Source organism: Manacus candei, unplaced genomic scaffold, assembly GCF_025592945.1.
Source record: "Manacus candei isolate 608988 ecotype Guabito, Panama unplaced genomic scaffold, ASM2559294v1 h1tg000040l, whole genome shotgun sequence".
NCBI lineage: Eukaryota > Metazoa > Chordata > Aves > Passeriformes > Pipridae > Manacus > Manacus candei.
In genome coordinates, this window is record NW_026138088.1 from 587,562 (window position 1) to 603,580 (window position 16,019).

The following is a 16,019-nucleotide window of genomic DNA, read 5'->3' on the forward strand; positions in this document are numbered from 1 at the left end:
TCTGCTACAACAAACAACAACTTCCTTGTTATTCATCAGTATAACTGCAGTTACACTTTTAGACTAGATTCAAGATGGCTTTTGTCTATGAATAACTTCTTTTTCTTAGAATAATTTGTAAGGTTTAAGTCTGTTACAATACTATCATGCATTGGAAAACCAATTACTAAATCATCAGAAGAAACAACTTGCTAGTTTTGGGCATCTCTTGTATATTCGTCAGGACTACATTTTGCAACAGTATTTGACACTTATTCCTATTCCAAAGCTAGTCAAAAGTCAACAAAAATGTCCAGCTGCCTAAAAAAAGATTTTACAAACAGTAAAAGGGGAAGCTCTCATCTGGGTGCTAGTTTAGTTCTACAGGATTCCCTGATAAAAGGATTCGGTCTGAAATTAGAGACTTAAAGACTATCCATTTCACTATGAGGTTCAAATTACAATTGAAATTCTGGTGTCCAGTTCAAGAGATGCCATGACAAGGGCTGTTTGACATTTCCTTGAGAGAAAAAAAAAAAGAGTCAAAACCTCAAAGAAAAGCCAAAGTTTTAATCACACCTCCAAACAGAAAGCAGCTGAGGAGCAGCCTGCTCCTGTTGTAGTGTTTTAATGAGAGTTTACTCAATGAAGATGATTCCTCCCTCCACCAGGCAGGTTCAGCATCTACTGCTGTACCAGTCACTGTTACTGATCTGAAGTAATTCAGTTACCACTTGAATCATATTATTGTTGTGTTTCTTCAGCAGCCTCAGGTTTAACTGCCTGTCACAGAATCCCATCTCACACAGGCTGGACAGCAGACTGGCAGTCTGCTCTTCTGTAGCTGCAGGTTGCTGAAAACAAAAGATAGTAAGATCAGCTAAAAAAAGAAGATTTATTATACTGGAATAGAACTGAGGCACAGAGACCCTTTGGGCCCCAATTAAGCCATTTATATTCCCTTTCACTGCTCACTTACAAAGGTGAGTTACTACTCTTACAAGATGCTACAAGAGAAATGCTTCCATCCTCATGGCATGGATTTCCCAGTCTGCTGGGCACAACATACCTCAAAGGGATGCCATTAAGCTTAATATTCTATTCTTACATAAAGTCCTATATAGAATACTGTACATTTATAATGCACAGCTATAAACTTAAGGTTGTGACTCTATGAATAATCTCATAGCATACAGGAAAGACATTTACCTGCTCAATAATGGGAGGTCCAGCAAATAATGCCTTGTAGGCAGAAGCAGCAACAGACAAAGCTCCTTTGACAAGTTCTCCTGCAATGCTGCTCCCTTGAGGGTACCTGTGGAGAGGCCAGGTCTTACTTTAGGGTCAGTTTGTTTCAGCAAAATGCAAATCTCTGCCTGTTGATGTGCCAGCTGTTGGAGAGAACAGCCCCTGATCCACAGGAATCAGCACTGTTTGGGAACTGAGCTATGCAGGAAGCTCATTCCTTTGTGGCTTTATGCTTTCCATAAAGTGACCTTTTGTAAAGAGTTAAGTATTCTCACCCAGAAGAGAACACCCATGTGTGAAAGCTGGGCACTGAAACATCCATTCAGGCCAGAGTAACTTCCATTTGTTTTCCATAAATTCTAAGTCACTTAATATTCTGCTCAATGTTTTGCCTTATTCCTCCAGTCTCGGTATCTTAAGACACTTAATTTTATGGCTAACTTGCAAATCACCATTTTAAGAATCCTGAGATTTTCCAGAAAACAAACCCCACAGAAATGTAGAAGGATTCAGCTTGAGCTTTTCATAAACTTTTGCTTGCCCATTTTCTTACCAGATCCTGTAGATCTGTGTCCAAGTAGAAAACAAAATCTTATAAAAACACAGCATTATAAAATTCAGCATATTTCCTTTAAGAAGGGAGGCCTTTCTCCAAACTAATGTCTACATGAAGTCTGTAATCCAGTGCTTTTTCCTGGGTGCTAATTTAGCAGTACTCAGTTTAAAACAGTGTTTGTGAAGTCACAGCTTCAGCATCATTACCTTGGGTATTCTGAGAACTTCTGTTTACTAGGGGGAAATTCAGAAGATCCTGGCCCATGACTGTCTTCACCACTGGGTTCTGGAAAAGGAATCAAAAATGTCAACAGGTCCAGTTAATGAGAAGCTGGAGAGATGCAGCTCATATACATAAATGGAAAGGAATGGGACTCAGCATAACAAGACATCAAATTCAATACTAGGCATAAGGAACAGGTGATAGCAATAGGATGCACTCTTTATTAAGTACTGTCAATACCTTCTCTTCGTATTTGATTAGGAGGAGCAGAAGAGATATTCTCTGAAGCTGATATGTTTAGTTCCTGGAAGATATGATCCTGAAGAGGTGCAAGATTCCTGAAAACATAAAGCAGAAAAAAATTACTTTTACTACTTTTATTGTACATGTACATACACAGGTAAGTCAAGATCAACAGATAAAAGAAAAAAACTTCACATGGTCCCTTCTCTCCCTGTCTTGCACTACTTAAGTCAGTGAGTTAAAAAGGTGCAGAATTTAAGGACATTCACCTCAGTATAAGACAAGACTTTTGTTACAACAATTCTGTTTGGACACTGAACTTAAGCACAAGACCCTGCAGACTCTACACCAACACCAGCATCCTCATTTCATTCTTGTGCCCAAAGCATACCTTTGTGTCTGGGGTGAGGTGTCCACAGTCTCTGGGGTCAGTGGTACTGCAGCCAGTGTTTGGGAAGTTGACAAAATGTCACTGACCCTGTGGGTCTGTGGCTGGCTTCCCACTTCGGGGCTCTCTGCTCCTGCTTCAAGTTCTCCTGTCTTTTCCAGACTGGGCTGAGAAAGAGCTGAACTATACATGGACTCGCCTAAAGGCCGACTGGTGTCAAAGCACTCAGGGAGAATAATGATATAATCCTCTGATGAAGCAGAGGAGCCTTGACTCTGAACATCATCTTTATCTTCCTCTTCCTCACAATTGTCAGTGCCACTACAAGGGCTCGTGCTCTCAGCAGGTGGTGGAAGGTCCCCTTCCTTCCCTAAGGAAAAAAAGTGAGGTATTACCATTACCCATTTTGTATGGACAACAGAGACAGCATTGTCCCAGCTGTAAGAGACAAGTATTTAGAAACAACTGTAAATCTTTGCTGATGCTATTAATGGTATAATTTGCTTTGTCTGTTGGGGGGAGGGTATAGTGTGAAAGAGTAAGTGATCTTAGTGTTAAGCCTATATAAATACAAATACACTGCTGATATTAATGCTTAAAATAAAAACAGGAATAAGAGCTATACAGGGAACTTAAAAAAAAGTTTTCAACACCTAAATTACATACATTAGAAACAGGTCAGAGACAGTTATATGTACTGACTTCAAGCTACATGTACAGAATATGGAGGCACCAGTCATGCCTAACATATGAGCATTTATTATATATGGAACCTTTATGCCTCAATTTCATTTTTTAGAAAAGCAGCTGTTCAATTAGGTGCTTGTTCAGAGTACTGACACCAATTTTCTGATGTAATGATTCTCTTTGTGTAATTAGGATCAATTTCCTAGAACAGCCAGATGGTTTTACACCTTTTTTTTTGTAGCCCTTATTATTACAGCTTCATCTTAAATTCAAATCTATTTTACTTACCACAGTAATTTTCCGTAATTAGCTCTGACTGATGAATCTTTGCTTCCTTTTTGGAAGTGGAATTAGTATTTATCACAGGAGATTCCTCATTTATCATATTGCAACTGAAGGAGTCTTGCAATGTTTGTAAAGAGTCTAATAAAACAATCAGGAAAAACAATTTGATGTTATCACCACCTGAGCTGAGCAATCTGTGTCCCATGTCTGACTCCAAACAAGTCAAACCAGAGAAGGCAGCTGACAGTACTTACTCTGGAGGATTTTATTTTTTTTTTGTGGAGGCTTGTGGTCAGGTGCAGCATCCAGGGTCAGAGATCGAATTACAGTTTCACAGACAAACTGAGTCCCACTCATATCTTCCTCCCCTTCCTCCTGGTTCAATGCATGCTCAGCTTTCACCTTCACCAGGGAAGAGTCCACAGGAAGGCAGTCTGCCACTCCTTGGGAAGGGAAATGTAATAGATTTTACTACCACCACAAGGCAATGTAACTATGAGAACAATTTTTTAGGCTAACCATGGCTAATATTGACTCTGTGTGTTAATTCTTCCTAAAAATTGAAAGATTTTTTAATTCAGTTCAAGTTGAACGTCAAAGTGATTGAGAAGCATAGGGGGCCACACCTGGAGTGTTTTGAGTACAGCCTAGTCTATAAAGGGCAAATTGTTAACTCTCCCAACAATTCTAGTGGCAAATTAATTCTAGACAAATTAAGAAAAGCATTTGAAAGGACTTTTTACAAGGGCATGCAGTAATAGAACAACAGGAAATGGCTTTAAACTCAAGGAGGGTACATTTAGATTAGATATTAGGCAGTTCTTCCCTGTGAGGGTCATGTGGCCCTTGCACAGGTTGCCCAGAGAAGCTGTGGCTGCCCCATCCCTGAAGTGTCCAAGGCCAGGTTGGACAGGGCCAAGAGCAACCTGGGATAGTGGAAGGTGTCCCTGCCAGTGGTTAGAACTGGATGATCTTTAAGGTCCCTTCCAACCCAAACCATTCTGTGATTCTATGGGTTGTATTTCTGAATCTACATATATTATGCTCCAACCTCCACATTCAGGAGAGCAGCATCATGCTACAGGTTTATGAGCCAAACAATCATTTGTTTTTCCAAAGAAAGAAAAGACAGCAGTTAGAATTCTTTTCAGACATCAGGTCTGTTGACTACACAGAAGTGACAATATCCTCCCTTCACCCCCAAGCTCCCCAGGACTACTGCTTACCAGGAACTAGTTTAAATCCACTCCCCTCATTCTCCTCCTCTATCTGACCTAAGCCAGGTTTCTCCAGCAAGGGGCTGTCATGTGGCAAAGGGGACATGCATGGAGTCATGTCTGAAAAACACAGGGAGCAAAGATAATTGGCACTAAGGGAGTAGGAGCCTCTAGGTGTCAACATTTTAAGAAGTTATTCTTTTTAAGGGACTGAAGAAACTCAGTTATTTTGCAAGATAATTTGGTGAAATAAACAACTAACTTTGCATGACACTGCCACTGGTTGTGCAAAGAAAGTGGCAGCATTCTTCAACACCTGCAATGTTATGGTCTTGGGGATATGAAGGTGAAAAGAAGCCAATACTGAAAAATGCAAAGGACAGCTGACTGTGCTCAAGACAGAACAAGAGCCTTACCAACAGGAGTATTATGTGGCACTCGCTCCAATTCCTGCACAATATTAATGTCCAACAGCTCAAAGGACAGCAAATCCTACATGAAGAAACACCACACAAGTTTTCATTAGCAAACCCTAAAATGGAATCATATCTGTATTTGGCAGCCCAGATTCCACTTGGTACAAGTAACATTTTGTTCCTCAGAGGGCAGTTTTCCCACAACATACACCCATGTCATAGGATGTGGTGCACAAATCAGGGCAGCAAGAGACAAAGCTTAGAACTCCCTTGTTAGGGGCCAGAGAAAGAGCCAAAGCTGACTCTTTTTTGAGAATCTTAATCTGTCCTGCACATACCTTCCACATAGTGACAGTCCCTGATACCAAACAGAAGAAAACAGCTCTGCCATATATAATGCAATACACTCTGTCTGAAAGTAGAGTGGCCAGTTCAGAGCTCAGAAGCTTTATTCTTATGGATGTCTACATACCTAGACATCAAACCCGAGATGGTTTGCTTTATCTCTGCCTGAATTTCAGCACTTTACCTGTGCAGTGAGGAGATCAACAGACGGGATGTAAAATTCTCTCTCACTTGGCAGATTTTTGATCTTTAAAGGAATAGTTGGCAGAGATACTTCAGCCTGCTCTGTGATTTCACCCATCAGTTGAGCACCTGCTTCTGTTTTTAAGGAAGCATCCTGAAAAAACAAAAAAACAGTGTCCCAGAAGCCCCTTAGGCAGACAGTAAATAAAATAGTAGATCAAATGTAAAGCCTGAATTTTTGTAAGCACTCAAGTAACTTGAAAGAGATTTAAAATAACTCATCTTAGAGGCCAAAAGGACAAGATCTAAGAAAGAGAAATTCTGCAGTGTTTCAGTTCAAAGAACTAGACAAATAGCTAAAGCAGACTGATAACTAATCTCATGCCTGTCAAAAAGAATAACCATTTTAGAATTTATAAATGCAATATATCTTGCATTTCTTTCCTATTAAAAATAGAATTTAAAAGCAAACAACTAAAAGAATCCCCTCAAATAGTTAGTAACACTCTGCCAAACAATACACAATGCTCCTTCTCCTAGATAATTCAGAACTTCCCCAATACCAGGTGAGTGACTTGCCTGTTTGGTGCTGGAACTGTTACTCTTCTGACAGGAGTCAGAATCCTTCCAATCACTTTCTAGATAGTCAGCAGCTGGAGAGGGATCCACAACAATACTGCACCAGATCCTTGGCCCAAACTGTTCCCCTTTGTGTGACAGTCTCCAGTGAGAAGTGTAAGTTCCTTCAATATTAGGAGCTACAAACTCAACTGAAACAGTTCCCACTTGTCCTGATGGAAGGGATGGCACTAACACATCTTTTTTCTCAGAAGATGCCAAGGTCAGATTTCCCCACATAAGTTTCAGCTGAAATATACAACAGAAAAAGCCAAAAATTAACTCCTAGACAGCTCATTGTCCCAGAATTCCCAGCTTGTGAATCAACAGGCCAAAAGAAATCCTAAATGGGTCCCCACAGAGAACTCACACAGAAGTAATATCTTCCAGAACTATTTTAGTGTGTAAAAGTAATAGCAAAGGCAAGATACCTTTGTGTCTGAGCTCCATTCCACATTGCCAGTATTTTTCATTCGCCAGTGTTTGATAAACTTTGTTCCTGGTTGCAAGTGAGTGCCATCAGGCAAATTCTCATCCACAAATACTGCACTTAGCGTTGGGACAATTGCTTGGAAGGGTTGATTAGGACTCCTGAGATTGAGGAAACAACAAAAAATACACCAAAACTGAAGAAGTTCAGCTGCCAATAACATCAATCTGACTTTTAAATGCCCTAAATAGAAGAGATGAATTAAAGAAACTAAAACTATACAAGTTTTAGACTGTACATTCATAAACTCAAAGGGTTTGCTGTATGCACATGCATGTGTATATAATCCTAGGCACTCCCCTTCCTCCTAAACCTAGATAAATCAGTAAGTTTCTGCTAATAACCATCAGTAACTTTCTTCCTCCTCCTGGGAGAGCTCCTCCCAATCAAAAACACTCCACCTTGCAAATAAAAAATTCTCCCAGGATCCAATGACAAATCATACTTTGAATGAGCAACTTCATAACCTTCCTCCACTTTAACTCGGTCTCATCACAAAAGGTCAGACAGCACAACTACCAGATCCTCAGCTAACAACATCTCTTACAGGAAGGTGTTAGGTTGGAGACTCTCAGATTTCAGAGTAGGTGAGCTGCTCGTTTCCAATACATGGACAGAGTTCCACAGATGAATTTTCCTGTGCAATTTTAGCTGCTTTTTGAGCTCTCGGACCTCTGCTTTTCGCTGTTTCTTTTCTGCTCGTAATCTTTGCTTCTCTGCCTTCAGAAATCTTTTGTCCATCTGTTTTTGGAGCCTGCAGAGAGAATAAGACACTGTTATAATACATTGAATTGGCCAGAATTCAGCTTTAGTCAGCAGAGTCTTAGTCTCAAGGGAACACTACAGGAAATGTCTCAGGCTTCTAGACTGGATACCAAATAATTTCCAAAGAACATCCTCAGAGTTGCTTGTGGAACTAGTTTGAATGGTCTCAGTGAAAGAGCAAAGGCAAATACAGAGTGCTCAAAGAAAAAGCAAGCTTTCAAAGTTTGCTATCCATCTATGACACAAAAGTCTGTATTTTCTATTTTATTATTAAAAACAATAAAAGATTTGTGACTTAGGCCCTTTAAAAGTACGTAGCTATTTTGAGCTACACACAATAAAGTTTGAGTGCCATTTCTCGTTCTCTCTAAAATAAAAGCTGAACATCAACCTCAATACAGGTGTTTCCATTTGCTCTCAGGACAATCAGGTGGGTTTTTTTACCTGACTTGCTCCAGAGTGGCAGGAAGGCGTGGTGGGAGCTCTGCAGGGCTGTAATTCTCAGCAGTGCAGAGGACGGGCCTGCGCAGCTTTAACAAGACATGGTTTGGATCGTGGGCATATGTTCCTGCTTCACACTCTTCACAGATATTGTAGGCTGGACAAAGGCTGCAAAGCAGAAGAGACAGAATGTTACCAAGAGGCAAAGAATTTCTGCAGAGAAACAACTCTGTGTCACGCTGCTGCTGTAGGCAGTGCCCAAACGACAGCACCTGGTGGTCCAACTTATACATTGATATTGGGAGCCATCTGGAATACCTAGATGATTCTCTCTCTTCTGGGCAAAACTGAAACACAGTCCCCACTTCCTTCTTGAACACACATTGAAAAAAAATTGATGCTTCCTTTAGCAAAATAACTAAAATTGTTGCTAAAAAGGACAGAACATTTTACTGAAATCCAGTGCCAGCACCATACTTATGAAAATACAGAGGATAAGTCAACAAGTACTCAGGGTTGCAAAGCAGATGGTCCTACAGGAACAGGACTGATAAAAAACAGGCTCTCATCTCCTGTCAGCAAGAAAAAAAAAAAGCATCCAAAGAAAAACCCTGTTACGATTTCATCCACTGCTTCTGCCTAGTCCCAAAACACTTACCTTTACAGCAGTTGCCTCATTTGAATAAAACCCTCACTTTTAAACACCTCACTTAAGACATTCATCAATACCTATTTCATATTATTAAACTGACAAGCCAGATCATTAAAAAAAGCATGATCTGCCTTAGTTTCATTGACTCTCAGAGCCAAACAAAGCATTACTGTGGGCTGGTGGTTACAAGGTTTGCTTTTTTGTTTAGTTAACTGAGCAAAACATTTTCCTTTACAATTACTGCATCTTACATGCAAATAGGGTAAAGAGTGATGGTGAATAGAGCAGGTGTTAAGAAGTTCTCTCACTTTATCACCTTTGCTAGAAATAGTATTAATCTTGTTTTTATGCAGACCAAATCCAGTCACCACAGGAGACGTTGGTGAGACACACACTAACATTCTGAAAGGCACAGCAGGCTGCTGGTTAGAGCTCTAGAAGTCTGTGACCCCGAGGCAGTTCCTGAGGCTCACCCACAGGCCCTCCAGGACAGGTTTGCCACAGTCCCCTGGCACTGTACCTGCACTGGTAGCGCACCCCCACGATCCGGGCCTGGCAGTTGCAGCAGGAGATCAACCAGTCACAGGGGCTGCCCTCCACAGGGGGAGGTGCTGCTGCAGCTGAGCTCTCAGCAAAGTCTGCAGGCTGACTGCTGTGAACAAGCTTCTCATACAGCTTCTGCTCCAGCTTCTCGACAGTCTCCTTAACCACTTGTTCCCTGAACTAGAAAGAAATTGAAGTGGTCATGGATGGGACCCACCTGCACGGTTTGAGAAGTCGCGTTACGTTTTCTCAAGTCTCACAACCCGTAAGTCAGTGGTTCAGAACCCACTTCCCACACACCCAGCACATTCTACAGGAAATTACACAAATATCCCATTCCAGAGGATTTTTATTTTAGAAAATACCAGCCCAGAGCTTTTAAAAAGGCAAGTTAAAAATCACATACTTGTGCTTACAACATTAAGGTTCTTCTTCCATAACCTTGCATGAAGGGAAGGAAACTCATCTCCAAAACAATTATCACAACTCCCAAACCCTTCTGGAGTCTCTACCATTAAATTCTGATTTGTCTATCAGGGATGTTTTAGACATAACCATGAACTTCCCCTATCTTTAGTTTGTATGAAAAGGTGGCAAAGAAAGAAAGGAAACTCTAGAAAAAAAAGCTTAAAGATAAATGCACATACTACTGTACACTGAACCCTTTAGTTTCAAGAACTTGTTAGCTAATGAATTCTTAATGATGGTATCAAACTGCTTCTCAGTGATGTTTATTAGCTATTCAAAACAAGTTAACAACCACATTTTAATTGCTGGTTATTGACAATGGCTTCCTGGAAGTATTTACGTGAAGTGAACAGTCAAGAAAAGCAAGGTCATTAAATGCTCTGCTTTCAATCACAGGAAACCATATCTATTCCATGCTGAAACTGGACAATCAAGAGTCTGCAACAGCAACACTATTCCTATTCCATGCTCTCCCATGATGAGGGGTCTGGAGTTCCTAGGGCTGTCTGGATTCTATATCATGGAAGCAACTTAAAACTACACTCAAAACTATTCAAATGCAGAAACCAAACAATCCACTTTTCACCAGGGGCATGGATCAAGCTGTGCTGACAGCAACTGTGTTGAGATGTCTAGAGTTAGGTATTACAAGGAACTCTTCCACCCACAACTTCTTATGCATTTCTTTAGGAATACCAAGACTTGCAAGACAATGCACTTACTGTTTCCAAGTAGCTTGTAAACCATTCTGGAGGATTTTCACTTGTGCTTCCTGTTTGTGTCTGATTTAACTTCTGCTGGGGGAAAAAAACCAAACCAAACCAACAAAAAAGCATGCAAAGTTGAAAAAAACATCCTCAAGACAGCAAGTTAACCACTGAAATAGCTCTCAAGCATCTCTATAAAAAAAAATTTAAAGTTCTTCAGAAAACAGTGGAGAAGCAACACAAGGTAACCACTGACATTTTCCTGAAAGATTTCTGCTTCATTGGCACTTGAGTGTAATTACACACCAAATCCAAAATAGTCAAGTATACAGAAGTTATTAGAAGCCAATGAGGGCTTCAGGAGACCAATTACTTTGTTTGTCAAAATATTTAAGAATGGTCAACATGAAAGCACCTGTATTTCTACAACACCTGTATTTCTAAAGGCAGCATCAAACTGTCCTCTTGAAAATTCAAACTATTTGGTGAGCTTCAGTGGGTGCAGGTAGCTGAAAACAGAGACCAACCTCTGAACTCAGTTTTGATGTATGAGTAAAGAGGATAATAAGCCCATAAAGTGAATTACACTTACTAATTCTTTGTTTTAATTAATACATAATGCAGCTTTAGCTCCTACCTGAATGGTCAGCTCCTTGTCATCTTTTAATTCTTCCTGTAATCCCTGAGCCAGCATGGAATAGCATAAAAGAGGTTTCTTCTCATCTTTCAGAAGCATCAGCTTTTCTGTCACAGTTTTTTCAGGTACTTGCAAAGCACAAGCAGGGTTTCTTTCATAGGCATTCATCTGAAGTTGATTTCCTTGTTTAACTGCAATCTAAATAAACAGTACACACATACACCACATTTTCCACTTTCAATCAGCATACAAAATCTGTAAAAATACAGCACTGCACTACATCAGAGAGAACAGGGAAAAGATGGGGAAAGACTAACAGACAAAAAGAAAACAGAGATGCCAAGGTAGAGTCAACTGATATTCTACTTCTTAAAGGTTACCAATATGCTTATTAAAAGGTTTATTACATGCCAAAAGATAATAATGCAGATATCCTACATGAATTTTTCAACCTAAAATAAAGTGTTCACACGTGCCAGTAAATAACAGATTCTGTCCAGGAATTTATGATTATTTTCAAATGATCAGATTTTAAATTCAGACCATGAGGAAAAAGTTCCAGAAACATTACTAATGTAAAACTGAGATGCAAAGGAATGCAATTTTATTTTGCCTACATAAAATTAACTGCTCCTAAAGTAACTAAGCATTGACACTAATAGAATTTTCAATGTTTTACTCTGGTAGTAGAGTCTGTGTGACAAGATTCTTGAAGGGATCCACAAGCATCTCCAAATATGGGATTACTGTTTGAGAAAGTCAGTCACTTAACCAACCAATTGCTGTTCAGGGTCCTGAATCACAACTGCCTATGCAACTAATTTACACAAATCAAGATTAGCCAGGATGGAAAAAAAAAAAAAAAATCAGTAAGATATTCAAGCTATTGTCCAAAGCTAGAAAACTGAGCTATCTGGATTTCCATGGGCCAGGTAATTCTGGTATTTTCTCAGCTACATCAATTTTCATCAGAGAACAATGAATATATTGAAAAAGCCAAAGAGAGCATTTACCTTCAGAGCTTCTTCATATTCCTCTAAAGAAAAAGAGAAAAATGTGAATTTTCCCTGTCTCAAACAGATACAAATTTAGCACACAGTATTTAGGGAGTCTTACACCACAAGAAGTCTCCATTACCTTCTGTAAATTCTTTTAAAGTAGTGCTACTGAAAGAAAAAAATTGTATATACAGCAACAAGCACACCTTCTCCCAGCTAAGAGCTGCAGCATTCCATTAATTTAGCCATATCCAATTTGTTCCTACAGACCAAAAACTCCTTCCTTTGGGAAGAATTTGATGCCCAATGATATAGAAAATACAAAAATCAAAAAGCAAGCATTCTCAGGTGCTTCTCCAAAACCCACAAACAATGGTTGGGGTCTGTTTCTTGATTTCACTTCAATAAAGCAGCAGCTCACCTTTGCTGTTCACAGAGACCTGCAAAGAAAAATAACAGTGAGTGAGAGCCACAGACATATTTTTGCAATTCTCTTAAAATTACCACACTTCCAGAATAAAAGTGCTTTTATTTGGAGTTTCCAAAACACCACTCCAAATACAGTTACTCATTTATCCATTCTGCACACAGAAGTTACCAATACAAGAAGCTATTTAATGCCTACAGTATTGCCTGATTCTGAACAGGGTTTAGTCAGTTTGACCAGTATTTCAAAGAGAACTTTCACAGATGTATCTATATATTTATATAAAATACAAGCTAGAAGATAAGGGAAGAATCTTTCCCTGAAAGGTTGCTGGGACTATCTTGACATTTCCCCTTAGGGGGAAAAAAATAACCACAGGGACTCCATCTCTGCAATTTAGTAGAGCTATAACCCAAGTAGTGGAACATGGGGTTTGCAAAAGGTCCATTGTTTCTAAGAGTTACATTTTCCTCTGAACCTCTGGACAAACAGAAAGAACATGAGAGGGTGAGGCTGTGCCAAGCAGGAAGTTACTCAACAAGGACAACTAAAAGTAACCAATTTGTTTTCTGAGTCAGTAATCTGCTTGGAGATTACAGCAATTGCATAAAGCAAGCAGAGGATTTGAGTGCACCAGATCACTGAAGCAAACATATGCTAATGACAGGGGACCTACATTTTCCAGAGGAAGGAGTGTAGATTGAAGAGCCAGGGCTTTACCATGGCTGCAAACACCAATAGTTGCAACTATCTTATTCTCATAAAAAGAAAAATCAAGTTCCTCAACAGAAACATCCCTCCCTCAGAGCACACAGAGCCACTGGCTGTTTCAATGGGGTGGGAAAAAGAAAGGCAGCAGCTTCTAGAAAAGTATTATTTTAAAATATGTATGCTGCATTAAGAATAAAACCACCAGACTAACAGCTATTTTCTTATTAAAGGGACAAACTACCCCCATCCCCTGATCTGCATAACAGATGCTCCTCAAGGACCCACTACAAATTACTGTGGGGCAGAAAGGTTCCCAGCAGTCATTTTCTGGTTGACCTGTTGGGAGGGTAGGGTGGTAGGTATTTTACCTCATCATTGTCCTCATCAATGTATTTGATCTGAATGTTGTCCAGGTCAAATGAAACTTTAACCTGTAATGAAAAAAAATGAACATAAAACCACAATGAGACAGGACTACAGGTGTCCTCAGTTAAACATGATTATTAATTGGGAGTAATATTATAACCCTCCCACCCCTCCCTTCAGTTTTCCAACTGAAGCAAAGACTGTTTTACAAAATCCATTCCTCTGAAGTTGAATCACTCTCCCCGGTGCCTTCCCTCCAACTGTTATTAACTTTCCCTAATGAAAAGGATAAATTCATTTCTTTCATGTTGCACCTTCCCTAGTTAATGTTTACTCCAAAACAAATAATAATAACCTTCCCATTCTGAGAGGACAAGCTCAGGGTTAATAAACTCAGTCATAGTAAACACTGCCAAATGTGAAGGCTAAGGCCAACAGTCCCCAAACACTACCTTTTACATTGAAAAGCACCTGGAATGTAGCTCACACAGGTGATCAGCCTTTTTTTAGCCTATCAGAATTTAGAGGATAAAGTTGAGCAGCTATTTTGCATTTTACATTAACAGGGCAGAGTGAACAGCACCAAACGAACCATAAATGAAGGCAGATGTTTCCATATGCTGAGCTCCTGGACAGTTTGTAGCAGGTACCTACACAAGCTGTATCTTCCCCAGCAGAAACTCTCTGAAAGACTTGACATGTTCTGCCAGCCCAGACCTAACAGAACACCTCAGTTGACAGAGGCTGTTGGGACTCACACAGCACCACTGGAGCACATGGACACAGCCTTACACATTCTGCAATGGTCAAGCTACAGGCAGGCTCTTCCAGCAACATATCCCAAATTTTGGGACTGCAGTGAGAGAACAGACTCAGCTTATCAAGAACAAACTGTGGTCTGTACCTACACTGTGTAGTGCCACAGATTGTTCCCCTAAAACTCACACTAGAATGAGAGATCGGGTTATCCCTTAGAAACACAATCAATAAAATATTAAAACGTAGGAAAGACGGAATTTAACTGATACTCTCTTCAAACACTAATTCACAACAGAGAGAACCCATGGTATTACCCTGGTTAGGGAAGCATTACTGTAATAGAACACCACACCTTGAACAAACACACCCTCGCTCTCAGACTACCTAAGATTAAGGGCAACACGGTGCTTACACACTAATCTGCTTCCAGCTTTGATGCAAGCAGGATTCTGACTAGCTCAGACATTCCTGCAGGGTCTACTTGCCACTAAGTATTTTAAGACTGAACAAGTGCCTCTTCCAGAGGACTGAAACACAGCAAGTGAAGATGCTACATTTCGAGCTTTGAACTTGAGTAATTCACTAAGCAAGAGCCTCCTGCACTCTGGAAAATGATAGCTAGAAGACAAAATAAAATACTGACAAGACTTCTTAAGGTTCAACTTTAAAAGTAAGCTAAAGAAACAGAACAGTTGTTACAGAAGGAATAATAATTTTTAAAAAAATCACATTAGCTTCATAACAGCCAAGGGAGTGCTTACAACACAATTTTAGCCTCAGCCAGGAATTTTCACAAAATAGGCGTAAAAACAAGCATCCAAACAAAAACTTTTGACTATACCAAGAGCATATACAGACCTTCATAAGCAACTGTCTACCCACACGTGGCCCAGTCAGACAGTTTTGTCCAAACTGGCACACACAGAGCTCCTGGAAGCAAGGGGCCAAAAACGTATCAGTGATTCGGTAGCCCAGAAAGCACAGACGCATTTTCAGAAAAGCAACAGACACGCGTTACTTCACCATAACTACTTCAATGAGTAAAAGAATGGCAGATAAGAGGAACAGAGTGTACTTTACAGGGGGGTACAAGGCCAAAACCAACCGTCCGTACCTGTGGAAATAGGCAAAAAACACAACTAAAGCCACCTACTCTCACAGGAAAAAAAAGGACCCATAAGAATCTTTTTCCGAAACAGGTTTTTCAGGTCACTCTAAGCACACAGCAGGAGTTGAGGGCTAAAAGAAAACCCGAGATTGCAGCAGTACGAACTACCAGTGCTGAGAGCCTGGGAAACGGGGGCCAGGGCTTTGGAAGGCGTGGGAGAAGATGCCGGGCCCCCGGAGAGCCGCTGGCACGGTCAGCATCTCACCGAGGCGGCTCACCGCGGCTGGAACCCCCCCTTTCCCCACCTCCCGCGGCCGGGCCGCGCTCACCATGGCCTCCACATCGGCCCACGTCGTGTGCGCCGGGTCCGACACGATGAAGCTGCGGGTGTCGCCGCGGCAGGAGACGCGGAGGGTCACCGGGGGCTCCATCGCGCGCTCCCGCGGGCCCAGGGGCAGCGCCGGCCGCCGGCCCGACCAGCCCAACATGGCGGCCCGAAGGGTGGTCGGCCCCACTCCCTCTGCGCGGCGCTATTGGCTGTCCCGCCTGTCACTCATCCT

At 40.8% G+C, this 16,019-nt stretch overlaps 1 protein-coding gene across 4 annotated transcripts; it reads right to left on the reverse strand.

Moving 5' to 3' along the window:
• Positions 1–529: 529 nt before the first annotated feature.
• Positions 530–15,978, reverse strand: NBR1 (NBR1 autophagy cargo receptor). 4 transcript variants are annotated; one of them, XM_051794822.1, is made up of 21 exons: positions 15,789–15,978; positions 13,595–13,657; positions 12,510–12,528; positions 12,104–12,126; positions 11,091–11,288; positions 10,469–10,543; positions 9,256–9,458; positions 8,087–8,251; positions 7,425–7,631; positions 6,819–6,978; positions 6,349–6,636; positions 5,771–5,923; positions 5,242–5,317; positions 4,835–4,945; positions 3,863–4,051; positions 3,612–3,746; positions 2,640–3,006; positions 2,246–2,343; positions 1,990–2,068; positions 1,189–1,294; positions 530–833 (listed from the first exon to the last, which is right to left on the reverse strand). In XM_051794822.1, exons 1-21 carry the CDS (start codon positions 15,945–15,947, stop codon positions 657–659), a joined length of 3,051 nt encoding a protein of 1,016 aa, XP_051650782.1. In that variant the 5' UTR covers positions 15,948–15,978; the 3' UTR covers positions 530–656. The 4 variants fall into 4 exon arrangements, with proteins under 4 accessions (XP_051650782.1, XP_051650783.1, XP_051650784.1 ...); XM_051794823.1 differs by having other exon boundaries at positions 10,469–10,540; positions 15,789–15,977; XM_051794824.1 differs by lacking the exon at positions 15,789–15,978 and adding an exon at positions 13,802–13,894.
• Between the last annotated feature and the right edge of the window lie 41 nt (positions 15,979–16,019).